Source organism: Pagrus major, chromosome 10, assembly GCF_040436345.1.
Source record: "Pagrus major chromosome 10, Pma_NU_1.0".
NCBI lineage: Eukaryota > Metazoa > Chordata > Actinopteri > Spariformes > Sparidae > Pagrus > Pagrus major.
The window spans coordinates 3,395,794-3,412,228 of NC_133224.1; the positions used below are offsets into that span (position 1 = coordinate 3,395,794).

The 16,435-nt window shown below is 40.8% G+C and overlaps 1 protein-coding gene across 1 annotated transcript; it reads left to right on the forward strand.

Annotated features, from left to right (window-relative positions):
- The first annotated feature begins 7,759 nt into the window (after positions 1-7,759).
- On the forward strand, positions 7,760-13,601 carry cnpy3 (canopy FGF signaling regulator 3). Its single transcript, XM_073475197.1, has 6 exons — positions 7,760-8,025; positions 8,898-9,024; positions 9,665-9,761; positions 10,381-10,503; positions 11,184-11,301; positions 11,408-13,601. The coding sequence occupies exons 1-6, from the start codon at positions 7,920-7,922 to the stop codon at positions 11,695-11,697; spliced, it is 861 nt and encodes a 286-aa protein (XP_073331298.1). The 5' UTR covers positions 7,760-7,919; the 3' UTR covers positions 11,698-13,601.
- The last annotated feature ends 2,834 nt before the right edge of the window (positions 13,602-16,435 follow it).

A 16,435-nucleotide genomic window follows, 5' to 3' on the forward strand; every position in this document is an offset into this window, starting at 1 on the left:
GCTCAACACGACACACAGAGGCTGCAGACGGACCGGACCAGAGCCAATCAATCACACCTCATCAATTCCCCCGACACACACACACTCCTGCGCCACCAGATGTTTGAGAAGGTTTTTAAAAGTCCGCTTTCGTGCTAAATTAAAACGTCAGTGCTTCTACACCGAGGACTTTTATTTTGAAAGGGAGGAAATGAACACAGGGATGCAGACAGACGAGTATTGATTATTGAAAGGGACGGATTGATTGTTGCTGCTGGCAGCCACGGTGTGTGTGTGTGTGTGTGTGTGTCGCACACACACAGACACACACGGGACAGACAGTCAATCACTCTCATAGATCCGTATTGATTATGGCTCGGCCCTTGCAACACCCTGCAGGATGTGTGTGTGTCGCACAGGGAGTATTGATCCAGCCACAATCCATAATTCAATTCTGTTGATTGAAACTGTTTGTATCAGTGTGTGTGTGTGTGTGTGTGTGTGTGTGTGTGTGTGTGTGCGCGATGCGATAGAGAAACAATCTGAGCATCATTGGAGGCGATACGTCCTCTAAAGGCACAGATGGGATGACACACACACACAGTTTACACTTTGATAGCAAGGAAGAGAAAGACACAAGGTTCATCTCATGCATTATTCCTCAGACACACACACACACACACACACACACACACACACACACACACACACACACACAGACAGACACACACACAGACAGGCATATGAGCAGTGACCAGCTGCATGTTTGACTGTAAATAGTTTGAGGCGTCTGCAGCCTCCAGTCTGCTTTAATAACCCTGTGTGATGTCTGTAATGTGAATCACACACACACACACACACTCACACACACACACACACACACACACACAGACAGACACACACACACACACACAGCGGTAACAGCCCTGTGTGGCTTCACTCTGCCTCCAAGGCAAATGAGGACAACAGCCTTGTCCACCAGTATAGATCTTAGAAGTGTGTGTGTGTCTGTTTGTGTGTGTGTCGTTGCATCACAATCTATCAGACCACCTGCAGAGGTATACCCACACACACACACACACACACACACACACAACCACACACACAACCACAGTTACTAATTCAGATTACATGTGTGTGAGCTGACTGTATCGTCGTGTTGGTGTTGTCACAGCTACGCAAGATGGCTGCCGAGTGAGAGACCGCTCCGTTCACTTCCTGTTTCTACCGACAAAACCAGACAATACTCGACTCTGATTGGCTGCAGAGCATCAATTAAGGGCTCTTGTCCACAAGGCGTCTTTCTCAGTTGTTCCCAATGAGGAGTGAGAGAAGAGCGCACGTGTCGTGATTATTTTGTTTCAATGAGGTGATAAAAATGTGATTTACAAAACGATGTTGTGGCTACTCATCACACAGACACCTAAACATACAGAACACATGACATGATTCAGGTTCCCCTCTCACCTTCTAAAGGGATTTTGAGCTTTAAAAATGAAAACCTGTCCTTGTTTTTCTTTGTTTTTTGGGATTTCCACATGGATGAATGTATGACTGTGTTATTTTTCTAGAACCGGACGGCTAGCGCACGTTGTTGACTCTTTAATAAAGGCATCCTTAGAAAAGTGGGCTGTTTTTGGACTGGTTATTTGACTTCCATCATTTCCTGTCTCTTTAAACTGAAACTGAATAAACAGTGCCTGACCTTAAAGGACCACACAGTTTATACTGTTTTACTTTGTCTATATGTGGCGGACCCTGCCACTTTACACCTTATTTTCCTCTGAGTACAGCTTGTTTATTCACTTACGGAAAAAATAAACTTTACGTCTAAAATTTTCGTCTTTGTGTTGTGTTAGAGAGACTTTTACAAAAGTAAGCACGTCCTCTCTAGTCCAGACTGCACTTAGCTGCACTGCTAGCTGCACTGCTAGCTGAGCTAACTAGCTGACAGCAGCTACAGTTAGCAGTGACTCTAGTCAACGCTGCCCCCTGTTTGTGTGGCCAATTCTTACATACTGCACCTTTTAAAGTTCCTGTAATGCAAATCACTTCTTGAGAGTAGCTGAAACTAAACTGGGTCTAATAACCCTGATGATATTCTCCTAATAATAAGAACAGTTCCTTCTGTTATCTGTGGTTCATCACTTTTATTATAATTTCATACGAGCATAATTTCCATTTCCTCCCATCTCCGCCGTGTGTTACACAAGTTTCTTGGTGCCCGTCTCATGAACTGAACTACAGCTCCGGTTTTCATTATTAAAAGTGATTCCTCATTAAATCCTCTTCACGGGTGGACAGGTACGAGCCTCTCGCCTCACATCCGCAGCACTTTACGTCAGGAGTTATTTACTGCTGCGCTCGAGAGGGCGACCAAGAGTTTGGATGTTCTTTTAAACTTTAAACTTTTAGAGTTTATACACTAGAGAGGAGAAATCGAGCTGATTGCGATGGAAGTTTTTAGTCTTTAAAGCGACGACGGCGTCCTCCGTTGCCCCCCATCATCCAGAAGACTCCTCCCCGTACCTGCCCCAACATGTGTCGACACCAAAACACCTGCGACGCGTCCTTTAAAGCTCTCGGTGTGAATTGGCGTCGACAGAAGTCACTTCTAACAGGAGCTGCTCGCTGTGTCTGCTCCGGCTCTGCAGCTCGGGTTATTTTTAGACGCGTTGGGAGACGAGGACTCGCTCTGAGAAGCCCGACTGCCTCCTCTGACAGAGCGAGCGAGAGCAGAAATACCTGCTCACCGTGAAACTGTGAGGATGTGGTTTTTCTGACGCCAAATATAGGCTGGATCCATCTAATCAGGTCAAGTGCAGAGCATTTCCTTATGTAAGCAGAGGAGGGTTACACGTGAAACTGATCTTTACTTATTCATATGATTTTGTATATTAATGTGAGAGTGCAGCTCCTGGAGCTGTTTTTTACTGAGGTTAGGCTTCTTTATTGATGTTAGCACACAATGATATATCCACAATAGTGTTAGCTGAGCGTCTTAGCCATCATGTGCATATTTAAAACACCTTTCACATGAGTCTTATTGTAAAATGCGTCAGCTCGAGGAATTATAAAGTCAGCAGGAGACTCAGTAAGACGGTTAGATGATTAGCTAGCGAGCTACGTTTAGCAACAGATGTTATTTAAAGTAAAAGGTCACGTTTTGTTTACAGTTTACCCTCCTCATCAGACGGTTTAGGTTTTGCCTGTGAAAGCAGCTTATTACGACCCATATTTATGTTTCTTGTGAGGTGGGAACCTCTAGTGGCCGTAGTGATTATTACAGCAGCAAAGGAGGAAGTCACAAAGCAGTGGACTTTCATTGAGGCGACAGCTGTTCATGTCCAATGAGCAACCAGAAGTCAGCGGTAAGGTTACATCATGTACATAAAAGAAGGCTACAAAATGACGGTAGAGTCGAGACGGCGTGTAGCTGTCTGTACATGAACCTTTAAATGTATCGACATTTAAAGGTTCATGTACAGACAGCTACACTGCTCCAGTTATCTTTAAATGTGTCGACGCAACCGTTTTTACAGCCATTTCCAATTTATACACTCGAGTGGAAACACCAGAAATTTGACAAGAAAATGTTTTTACATTTGGCTGAGCAGGAGGAGACGAAGTGTTTGGGACAATACCTTAAAAAGTATCTATATTTAATCTCATTTTCAATAAAAAATGACACAACATTGAGGGGACACATTTATAGATTTTATTGAATGACAGCACTTCTTTAGAAACGTTCAGTCATTTTCTTTTTAAAAAAGGAGTGAAGCTGTTTTATTCAGAATAAGTATTGATATGTTCGACACCTGTGTGTCGAACAAAGCGTCGCTTTGTTCGACACACAGGTGTCAAACATATCAATACTTATCCTGAATAAAACAGTCAGATTATTATATATTCTTGTCACTGTAAGCATGATGAGGAGACGTGAAAAACAAAGATAAATGTCTTATTTCCATCATGTTTTCTCTGGTTTTGACTGCTCTCAGTTTCATCATCTACTGCACCTCCTCCCTCTTCTTCCTCTGGTTTAATGGCAGCCAACAAATGTTGACAACAGTCGACAGAAACTCGCAATAATTCACATTTTCTTCCACCAAATTTTGAAAACTTAAGTTTGCATTCTTAGCAAACAGTTTCCCGTCACAAATCTGGACTTTTATTTGATGTAAATGTCAGAAAATGTTTAGAAAGCGACTAAAGAACGAGGAGTGGGCAGAATTTCAGCGCTAATGCTTCAAACTCTGCGATGAAAAACATTAGTTGTCCGAACACAAAGCCTCCGATCCCGCTCCTGCTCCGTCCTGCCTGTTTGTCCTGGATGCTTTTAGCGATCAGGTCGCTTTCATTGTTCCAGTCGACTGTTTGTGTTTGAACCGTTAAAAGCTGCCTCTCTTTACACCGCGACGTGTCGAGGGCGAGAGAGCCGTTTCAACAAGCCGCTATATAATCTGAATGTATTATTACTTTATTCAAGGAACGGCTGAAAGGGAGAGCAGAGGAGAGGGAGATATGGAGAGATGAGAGTTTTTTAACAAAGCCCTCGCTTGCCCGTTGTGTGGGCCGCACCGCTGAATAAAACCTGCTTTCATCTCTCTCTCTCTCTCTCTACATCAACCTCCCCTCCACCAACTCAGTGTCAAGCTCTGCTATGAGACACACACTGATCTGTGTGTGTGTGTGTGTGTGTGTGTGTGTGTGTGTGTGTGTGTGTGTGTGTGCCGTGGAATGAGAAGCTGGCTGTCCTTTTGGCAGGCAGCAGTATACTGAAGCACCTCTCAGAAAAACTGGACTATTATTGAACTACTGAGAAACACTCTCATCTCACTGTGGAGCTTTATTTCCCTCTCTATCACACACACACACACACACACACACACACACATATAAATCCAGTCTAACACATTCAAACTGTATTTTAGGATGCAAACGCACATATGTTTCTCCTCTGCTGTGGATGATACGATGCGTTTGAGTTCCTCGGGGATCAGACTCCTCAAATACCTCTGATTTTTACAGGACAGAAGAGGATTAGGGCCACTGTGAAATAATGTTTTGAGTTCTGAATTTAAAAAAAGTCATGATAGTGGAGTTAAAACAAAAGAGAAAAAGTCAGATTTCTTATAAAAAAAAATGGTCAGAATTCAAAGTTTAAAGTCAGAATTTGGTGAGAAAATCAGAATTGTACAAAAAAAAAGAGTCAGGTTTCTAAAAAAATAATAGAAAAAGAGTTAAAAACTGAATTATTCGGGGAAAAAAAGTCAGAATTAAAAGTTTAAATTCAAAATTTCAGAGAAGAAAAGTCAGAATTGATAAAAAAAAAGGTAAAAATTAAGTCAAAACTCAATTTCTCTCTCTCTCTTTTACAGTGATCTTAAGTGATGAGTTGGATTATTTTCTATTCATTTAATTCAGTAAGTAAAAAAAAGAAGAAAAGCATCTGAACATAGATTAACAACAGCAGAACTTACAGAGCTTTTGTAACCCTTCAAAAGAGCCTAAAACCACGTCTGTACTGCAAACAACAGCCTCAAACTGACTTTGGGGGAGACTTTGATGGACATTTTAGATAATTTGACATTAATCTTCAGGGACCAGAACAAGTTAAATTGATCTTTTCCAGCATCAGTCTGCTGCGCTGAAGGAAAAGCCCGACTTTCTTTACTAGGAGGACTTCAAGCAGCGATTTCGTGGAGTGTAAACACATCTGAACTGAACTCCATCAGGACAGACGACACCAGCTTAACGAGAATGCACACGCCTTATCTGATAAAGACACTCCATGTAATTGACCCTGTTAATTACATTGATTTATGGAGTAGAAATCATTCATTAGCAGCCAATCAGAGATCCCCCCCGAGGAGCCGCAGACAGGTTCTCCTCGCTGGTGGAGGTGAACGAGGAGGTGACGGCTGTAACGACAGCAGAGACACAAAACAGGCTCTCTGACATCAGCTCACAGAGAAACCATCGGATCATAAGTGAGACAATCTAACGGCTGAAGAATAACGACACCATCTGTGCTCAGAGCGGGTTCGTAAACCTCGCTCTCACTGTGCCACTTCCTCTGCCATCCGAGAAAATGAAGGGTGACCGGCAATCAAGCCGCGCTGGCAGCCTGGCACCATCTCTGTCTGCTTCCACGGCTCCATTAAAGACCGAGAGAATGACCGAACTCACGACGGCAACAATGACACCAGAGTTAGTCGTCTGTTTTCACTTTAACGACTTATTTCAGACATCGAGTTCCCTTTTTAAAGCATTTGTAGCATTGTTTCTATGGTTACTTGCAGTCTAACATGGGCTAGGTTGAGATTAAAGAAGATTACACATTGAATGGACACATGAACTGTTTCTCCCTTCATCAATAATTATGTTCTTTTAAAGGGATGTGATAACTGGATAGTGTCACAGCTGTGTTCTGTATGTAGGTGACTAATTAATAAAAACTATTAATGATTCATGTCATTGTCTTGTTTAAAAGTCTATGTTGTTTCTTTTCTGTGTATTCGTGCAGACACACACACTCTCTCACGCTCGCCTCTCTGAATGTGGCGTGCAGCTGGTCAAAGGCTATTGGCTAAATAATCATGTCCGCTGACCCCAGACCAATCAAATGTCAGCACATGCGTCACCGTTGGCAACAACCGGGGCTTGACATATCACAACGCCGATGACTGTCTCTTCTGAACGGATGGTGATGCTGACACAGCTAGACACACACACACACACACACACACACACACACACACACACAGTTTGGTTTCAAATCAATGTTGCGTAATCAGTGACACTGAGCTTCAGGTGTGTGTGTGCGTGGCGCCCTCTGTTGGATGAAATGGAAAATTGCAGAACATTGCAGTCAAAGATGCTCTACAGACAGGAGGAGTTACTCATCAGCAAAAACAAGCTGTGCACATTCTGATCTGCTTGTGGAAATACTGCCTTCAACGTTTCCTTTGGTCTCCAGAAAAAAAGGATACTATATAACTTATAACAACATTATTTAAGACCCTCTCCAGCATAATTCAATATATATCAAGAGAACAACAACCTTTCCCTGATTTAAAAACAAATAATAATATAACAGTATTTAGTTGCTACAATAAGATTAGTCTGCTTGTGATTGCTCTTGTGTGTTTTTGTTTGTCTGTCTTGCAAGATTGCTGCATTGTACATGTCATATGTGTGCCTGCTTATGTATGCTGCTATTGTCTGTCCCTGCTCTGTTGTACTTTGTTCTGCTCTGCTTATTGTTGCTAATGTATTTGTCTTGCTTTTATTGTTGTTTATGTCTTTGTCCTACTTTTATCTTATCTTTTATACTGAAACTGTTGTTTTAAACCTGCGTCTTGATTTTAGGATGCCACTTTACATCTGGCCACTTTACAAAACTAGCCTCTTGGCTAATTCTGGCATATTTACAGCAATGTTCATCAATATGCACTGTCCCTGACAAATAAAATGAATAAATGAAATTCATTTCACAATCAACAACTAAAAGTACATAAAGAAATGCCACTTTTCCATCCCTCACTCCATTGTTGTTGTTATTATTATTATTATTATTATTATTATTATTATTATAGCTGTTTAAAACATTCAGTCAAAACAGGTGAAAATCAATGAGAAGTCCACTTCCTGTTTGGCTGTGCCATAAAATAGCCTCAGAGTGATACCTCTTACATTTTACAATCTTTCAGGCCCTCCTCTGCCTCTCATTGGTCCAGCCGCTGCCACTACTACCTCTCTGATTGGCCGAGAGCTCAGTGTGCGTCGCGCCCAAAGCGGAAGTGATTACATTTAGGTTTTGCAGCTGTGATGAGCCAAGGAAGGATGTGGAAACAGAGAAACAGCGGTCCTCCAGCGGCTTTTTAACCACAAAACGGGCTTTACACGCGGATAAAGAGTCAGACTGAGCCGCCGATATGATTTTAGCGGGATTCTTGACGGTTTTCTGGGTGATTTCGTCGGTCGGAGCAGCGAAGAATGGAGGGGAGGATGACTGGGTTCATCTTCCCAACAAATGTGAAGGTAAGCTAAGTGTTTGTTAGCAGGGCTCGGTTCTCTGAGCCGGTCCGAGGGGTCCACAGCAGAGGACAGGAGGGACATGGACTTTGGTTTCACTGTGTGGTGGTTTGTTGGATTAAAGCTTGTCCAGCTGTAACCAGTGTTTACACACATGTCAACAACATCCTCTGACGTTAAATGGCACAACACCAAATGTTACTCATGTGATGTTGTGTTAGTCTGAGCAGGAGCTGATTAATCCTCTCAAATCTGTTTTTATTTCTGCAATTAGCTCTGGAAAATGTAAGAAAATGATGCAACGATTGTTAATTCAGCTAATTATGCTAACAATAGCTAATATTGTTCAACAAGGAACAAAGTGAGTGACTCAAACCTTTAATTAAACCTTGAAAATGTCATATATCTATATATTAATTAACAAATAACCAACCTGTTTTAATGTATAAATAAAATTGCTAATTTTATTATTGAAATCATGATGTTTGAAGCAATAAAATATAGATGGTTGTAATAGTAATTTAAGCCTGACTGATTTTAAACATTTCTTAGGCCAATACAGAATGAGACATTTTGATTTTACACATCAGATAACGATATATCAGCTGATACTTCACATAAAGACGCATTTTTGATATTAATCCTCCAAATTATTGAACAACTATAACCAAAATATGTCCTGAGTTTGACATTTTAACCTTAAAAACACATTAATCGCTGCTTTTGCACGATTTCTAACTCATTTTAAACCCATTTCTGTTGTCCCTCCACTGTCATTCTCCTGTCTGCTAACATGTAAACCGGTGCAGATACAGTCTACAGATGCAGAAGCTCAGTTTCTCCAGTAAACACACTCTCACTTTCTCCTCCTCCTCCAGTGTGTAAGTTCGTCAGCATCGAGATGAAGTCTGCGTTTCACGAGACGGGGAAGACCAAAGAAGTGATCGACAGGAACTACCACTTCATAGACAGCAAGGGGGCGCCGCCGATCAAGTACAACAAGTCGTAAGTGTCTCATCATCTGTGGTGCTTTAAGTCACTTCACAGGAGAAACTGAACCTCCAACTCTGCTGTCTGCAGAACGAGAGTTTGCTCAGATGATTCTGGATCTTTCTCTCTCTCTCTCTCTCTCTCTCTCTCTCTCTCTCTCGCTCTCGCTCTCTCTCGCTCTCTCTCTTTCATGGGCACACACACACACACACTTGGCAGCAGGGGACAGGAACTTGGTCAGGTCTCAGTTCCTGTGGAGAAACTTATTATAGAACAGGGAAGCTGCTGCTGAGCTGAGGCTGGTGGTGGATGTGTGTTAACAGCAGCTCAGTGTCATTGAGCCTTTAACTCGTCCAAAATGTAAAACTTTTAACATGATTCAATCACTTCAATTTCAGCTACTAGCAGCAGGAGCACAACACTTCTGTGTTTTACAAAAAACAGTTATCAGGTCAGTCGATCACCTCAGCTGGCAGGTTCAAAGTTACAACAACACAAACTAACGAAACTGATCGAGGTAGCGGTGACGTTAGCAGCAGCTCCCATGTTCTGCGAGGTAAAATTGTTGTTTTTTTCAACAGAGTTTGGTGGCTTTGATCCGGGTGATGTAACGGCAGGTGTCCTGATCTCTCTCTTTCTCTGTCTTCCCCCACAGAGACCTGAGATTCATCGAGGTTGTAGAAAATGTGTGTCAGAGGCTGCTGGAGTACAGTCTGCACAAAGAGAGAACCGGCAGTAACCGCTTTGCCAAGGTCAGTGTGTGTGTGTGTGTGTGTGTGTGTGTGTGTGTGTGTGTGTGTGTTGTCAACAGATTCTGGTACTTCACTTCTTTCAGATCATTTCCTGTGTGTGTTTGGTTCAATGTCACAGCCGTTACTGTTAAGCTTCATTTGGCCTGTAAATAAGTTCCCCTGTCATATTTCACACCGTTAAAGTGACAGTAAAGTGGTTCATATTTAGATTGAGGAAGTGATCATGCAAAGCATCGCCTCTTAAAACATGACACCTGCAATACCACCATGTCCCATGATACTGTACAGCTGCATTTAGCTTTTGTAGTACTTGAAGTGTTTGTCTTTTCGGTCAACTGTCACTTTTTTACTGCATTTTGTCCAATGCAGAGAAACAGACCTGTCCGTGTGATCTCCACACTGAAACAAACTTGTATCAACTTACAGGAAGTTAGATGGCTTACAACACATGTACTGTTTGTCACACACTTGCAGCTGCTTTAAGATAAAGGCCCTCCAGTTTAGAGCAGTTTGGACATTTTTCACTTTTGCATGAGGATGAGATGCTTCATGGTACAAGTTTTCATTCTGTTTGACAGCACTGTTACGTCTGTGTGTGTGTCTGTCTGTGTGTCTGCAGGGCATGTCCGAGACGTTCTCCACCCTTCATGGTTTGGTGAATAAAGGAGTGAACGTGGTGATGGATATTCCCTACGAGCTCTGGAACGAGACTTCAGCTGAAGTGGCCGACCTTAAAAAACAGGTGCTTTCACCAAATTCACTGAAATGAAGGAAAATCCTACATCCAGTAAAATGTACAGATTTTTAAGTCGAATGGAAGGAAGAAAAAACTCTGATGATCCAACAGCTGATATCAGTAAAGCTAAAGTCAATGTCAGATTAGCACAGATTAACATATATTTGTAGCCAACAGAAGGACACGATAACTCGCCAAAACGATGCATCAAACTCTCCTGGAAGAAAACAGGAAAGTTTTTAGTCGTCACCTGTTTTCACAAATGGAAAATGAAAGTAACTTGAAAAGATCATCCTGGTAAAACTGTGTTTTTTACTTGGCAGAACTTTTTTTCCTGCCTGTTCACAAATGGAAAGAAGCAATAAAGGCACTCTGTGATTCCTCTGTAGTTGTATCATCGTAGTGGTAGCAGGGGGTCACTTTTTCTATCTGTTCTGGAAACAAATGAGTAACAGAGCTTCTGTAGTTTGTCAATTAAAACCAATTTAAATCACAACTTTTATGTTTACTTAAAAAAACTCACAATTACAAAGAAAAACTGTGCAAAATGTATTATAAACAGGATTTTAACTGCAGAACCTAAAAACATAAATCTCTATATATTTTCTAAATTCTTTCCCGTCTTTTTCTTGGAGTTGATTTTGTGAACATGCAATAACAAAAAACTCACAAAACCATTTCATCAGTGTGACACGTTGGTGGAGCAGTATGAGGACGTGATCGAGGACTGGTACAAAGGGAACCAGGAAGAAGACCTGACCATGTATCTGTGTGACAAACATGTTCTCAAAGGACAGGACAAAGGTAACACACACACACACACACCTTTTTCATTTTGCCTTCATCTTTCCCATCTTTCGGCCCTTCACCCTTCATTTCCTCCCTTTCCTCTCTGCTTTCCTGTGTCCAGCCTGCCTGAGTGAGGACTGGACTCCACAGAAGCACAAGAAGGGAGACCAGGCCGCCATCGCGGAGGACAAGAAGAAGAAGAAAAAGAAGAAGGGAGGGAAGAAGGGAAAGGGAGAGGAGGGAGGAGACGGCAGCTCGGAGGGAGAGAAGGCGACCAAGAAGAAGAAGGAGAAGAAGGTGAAGAAGAAGAAAAAGAGCAAAGCTCCGGTGGAGAAGACGGACGGAGGGGCGTCGTCGGACGAGGAGATCCAGCCACAGCTGCCTCTGTCTGGGCAGAAGACGGAGCTGTGAGCCCTGGTTCCTGTCTGGACCTCCGGAACAGAAGTAAACTTAGTAAAAGCAGCTTCTTTCTTCAACTGTTCGAGTCTCTGAATCTGGTACTGTTACATGCAGTCTTTAAAGTCTCTGTTTCAGATTCTGCCCCAGCTGTTAACGGGCTCGGGTTTTTTAAATTGAGGTTTCGCTTCCCAGTTAAGTCCATTTCATTCCAACAAAGTGTTATTTTTGTGTTTTCGGCAGTGGTTTCTATCGGTTATGATACATTATACAAGTTCCTAAAAAACAGCAGTGCTGAAAGGATTTATCATTCGATCAACTAAATGACACAATATTATTATTATATTTATCTGGTTTATATGATTGTAGATCTACAACTACACCAATTATCACAACTGATGAATTGTTCAGTCTATAAAATGTGAAAGATTGGAGGAAAAATGCTCATTTTCATTTCCCAGAATCCAAAGTGCTTCTTTTTTTCTGAGTTGAATAATCGATTAGTCGATTTGTAGATTGAAAGAAAAATAATTGCCAACTTTTTTGATAATCGATGAATCGTTTCAGTCATTTTTTAAGCAAAAATGTCAAATATTTTCTGGTTCCAGCTTCTTAAATGTGAGGATTTGCTGCTTTTCTTGGTCATTGCTGACAGTAAATGAAGAGTCTTTGGGTTTTGGACTGTTAGTTTGACAAAAGAAACAACGTGAAGAACTCACTTGTGTCTCTGGGAAACTGTGATGAGCGTTTTCCACAGTTTTTTGGGCATTTTACTGACTAAATGATGAATCGTGAAAATATTTGGCAGATAAATCAACAATGAAAATAATCATTGGCTGCAACCCTACAATCCTATAAACCAGAGAACTACAGCAAAGCATCACGTTTGTGAAGCTCAAAATATACATTTTATTTTTGCTTTACAATTGTCAAACAGTTAATCAGCTCTACATGATTGAAATGAATCGTCTTTGAGTTTTGGACCGATGGTCTGACAACGAAAAGGTTGATCTCAAGACGTTGCTGCTGGAAACGTGTGATGGGAATATTTCCATTGACATTTTACCAACTAAATAATTTATCACTTGATTGAAGTTGTAGTCTTGAACAAACCAACACTGGATTCATCTCTGTTGGACAATTTTAACGACCACAAATCAGTGCACTGAGGTTATTTTGGAGAAATTGATGCTTAAGGGAAACTTTCTTTCTTTCTTTCTTTCTTTCTTTCTTTCTGTTGAATGTAGATTTGCAGCTTCATACTGTATCACCTCTTAATGTGAATGTGTGTGTTTGTTATCATTTCTGCTGTTTTGTATTTACTGAAATATTGATTCCATCTGAAAACTGAGACTTTTAAATAATTTGATTTGAGTTAATTTATTTTTTCTACCTTTTGTGAATGCTCCTATTGTGTTGCCTGACATGTTTACGACTCTACCTGTATATAAAACATAAATTGTAATATGTCAAAAATGTTTTATATCAGTAAAGGAAACCAGACCAGATAATTGCATCTTCCCTGTTTCCTGTTCAAGTCTCAGATTCAGTGAAATTCCCCTTTAATGAGTAAATGCAACATGAGGTACCTTTATTTTTTAAATGTCACTGATTTGTGTTTCTGTAATTGTTTAATTTTTATAATTATCCTTTTATTGTTTTTGTCTGTCTGTGTGCAGGTGTGCTGTACAAAAGCTGCTATTTAAGGTGTGTGTGTGTTTCTGTGTGTGCTTGTTGACTCCCGAGCTGATGATGAAGGTTTGTGCGTGTGTGTGTGTTTTTTGCATCTCTGTGTGTGTGTTTTTACAGATTTTTATTCTGAAGTAAAATGCTGGCTGTGTTGTATTGGAGATGCTTTTTGAAACCGTGAGCAGACACATCAGTGGATCAATAAACACAGGTTGGAAAACTCTGTGAAAGCAGCGCTGACGACTGATCATTTCCAGGTTTGAAGCGTCGACTACAGTCTCAAAGTGCCTCACAACAGCTACATTATCAAAAAAAGGGGAAATAACAGCAATCATCTGCAGCCAACTTGTGGGTGAAATGTAGACTGTAGGCCACTAGAGGGAGGCAGAGTTACAGACTTGCAACACAGTTCATTTTTAGCAGTAGGCTGTAAAAAAACTAAATAAATAACCTTTTATGTTTTTTAAGCCTCAAATCTCAGCCTATCATTGTTCAGATAAGTTTGTTCAATCAGAAACGTGCATCCAGTGCCTGAAGGGAAAAACAGAAGTAAAAAAATATATATAACTTTTAAGAAAAAGCTTTTATTGATAAAAATGTAGCACACTTTATTATTTTAACACACCGGCTTTGCAGTTTACCAGTCAGGGCCTTGGATATCATGGAGGACACGGAGGCCAATTAAGGAGTTTATACTAATTTAGGGAAGAATTTATATTCTACAATTATTATTTAAGTTAGTCTATAAAACAAGGCTTGCCATTAATCCCCCCACTTGGTTAGTCGTCGTGCTAAGCTAAGCCTTTGTTTGAACTTATTAACGCGTTATATTAAAGAAATTATACTGAAATACTGTTTTTTGCGGTTAAATCCGCAACTGTCAACTGCGATAATAGGCTAGCTGTTCCTCTTCTGCTTCGAGTCGTTATGCTAAGCTAGGCTAATTGCCTCCCAGCTCCACTATTTTACAGAGTTTGGTTGTTAGCTAGCTACAGCTGAAAAGGTTTCAGCTAGCGTTGTAAACATTTGGCTGAAACTGTTTTTATCAACAAGAACACATTAAATTATAAAATACTAATAAAACGCCGTTTTTATGGCTTTTAGCGGGAAACCGTTTGCTAACCGCGTCCAGCTAGAGCTAAAATGTCGCCGTAGCAACCGTAACTAGGGGGCGGGGCGTATCGAAGGGTCAAAGGAAGGTCAGCGGTTATCTGTCAATCATCGAACAGCGTCGCGGAGAGGAAGAACGTCCTGAAGCTAGGCTAGCTAGGTAGCTAACGTGGCTAGGCTAGCTAGGTAGCTAACGTGGCTAGGCTAGCTAGGTAGCTAACGTGGCTAGCCGCCGATTAGCCTGGTGGACGAGCTGCTGGTTTTACTGGGACGACTGGAGACACGTGCTGAAACCATCAAAGGTAAGCTGTTTAAACTTTTACTTTCCTTATGAACACTACAGCTGACATGAATATTTAGACTTTAGCTTCAGTTAAAGTAGAAATACCACAGTGTGCTGTCAAAATACTGAAGTAAAGGTCATTTAAAGCAGTATTCAAGTTATAAAATATACTTATTAAAGTATCAAGGAATCAATACATCTATTTTCATTTACAACAGCGAGTAACACAATAAAATATTACCTGTAAAAGTATGTGAAACATCTATGATATCACTGGTCTGGTAAAGCTGGGCCTAACTTCATCTACTGTTTAATAATAATATCTCACAGTTTATTATTTGATCAGCTTTATATTCTGAATCTGCAGTTAAACTACAAAGCTGTTAATGTAGTGGATTAAAAAGTTCAGTATTTGCCACCAAAATGTAGCAGAGATGAAGTATTGAGTACCATAAAATGGATTTAACTCGTAAAAATACCTCAAAATTGAACTGAAAGGCCGAACTTAATGAGTAAATGTACTTAGTTACGTTCCAGCTTTACAATTAGTCGGTTAGTTAATCAAGTATTCATCAGGCTGAAGTGTTAAACTCTCTCTGGCTTCTCAAATGTGATGATTTGCTGTGTTTCTGTTTCTATTTTCCTGCAAACTGAATATTTTGGTGTTTCTCGATTGTTCGTCAGACAGAAAATGCAGCTGAAGATGAAACCTGGTGCTTTGGGAAATTGTGATAATTTTTTATTCGCAATTTTTTTAAAATTCTGTTGAATCAATCGATTTAAATAATTGGTAAATAACCAGCAGATGAATGTGGGAGGCTTGTGTGTCTGCGACCCTGACTCCAGTGGGCGTGTTGATGTCGCTGCACCTGGCAGGTGTGTGTCAGCTTGTTGTCATTGGGCCTCCGTATCAGGCTGTGATGTGTTGACGCAGGTAGATTTAGATGCAGTGTTTCGGGGCCCCGGCTCTCACCCTTTGTGTTGTCGCATGTTGTTTGAGTAACAAATAGTGCTCTGATTGGTGTTTTTATGTTCTCATGTTCCAGTCTGGTTCCTTAAATTTTAAATATAGATGCACCAATTGCAATTGTCCTGGCTGAGTTGAGTTTTCCTTCCAAGAACTATAATCGACACACACACTTGTATCTTTAATAATAAATATTTTCTCCAAAAACTGCACCTGGTTTACAGGACCTGTTTGTAATTGTGACCGGCACAGACTCAGACATATCTGAAAATATAAGTTGACACATTAATGGCAATGAAAGAAAGAAAGAAACATGTCTGCCATGAAAAAGCTCTATTAGAGATATATTTGTATAATTCATGAGCACAAATCAGTAAGTTTCACCCTCAAATTCTGTTATTTGCTTCTTTGGAATAATAATTTGAGAGCGTGAATTAAAAGAAAAGTAAACAAAATCTTCTTTGCCTGATGTTGGAGATGCTGAGGGTGATGTAGGTGATGCTGAGGGTGATGTAACACGCACACCTTGACCATCTGAGCAGAGCAGGTAGTTCCCTGCGGTACCTCAGTGAACCTGTAGGTGTCACCCCGTCACTGAGCGTAGCAGCAGTTTTAGTTTCACCTTCCACTGAACTGACCAACAGACAAATCCACTTAAGCTGGGACAAAATGAAATGGCCTCTGTGTGTGTGTGTGTGTGTGTG

Bases quoted from the DNA above. Each gene is read 5' to 3' on its own strand.
- cnpy3 (XM_073475197.1), top strand. From the start codon at position 7,920: ATGATTTTAGCGGGATTCTTGACGGTTTTCTGGGTGATTTCGTCGGTC. The intron at 8,026-8,897 runs GTAAGCTAAGTG...CTCCTCCTCCAG, and splicing joins TCTTCCCAACAAATGTGAAG to TGTGTAAGTTCGTCAGCATC. The intron at 9,025-9,664 runs GTAAGTGTCTCA...CTTCCCCCACAG, and splicing joins CCGATCAAGTACAACAAGTC to AGACCTGAGATTCATCGAGG.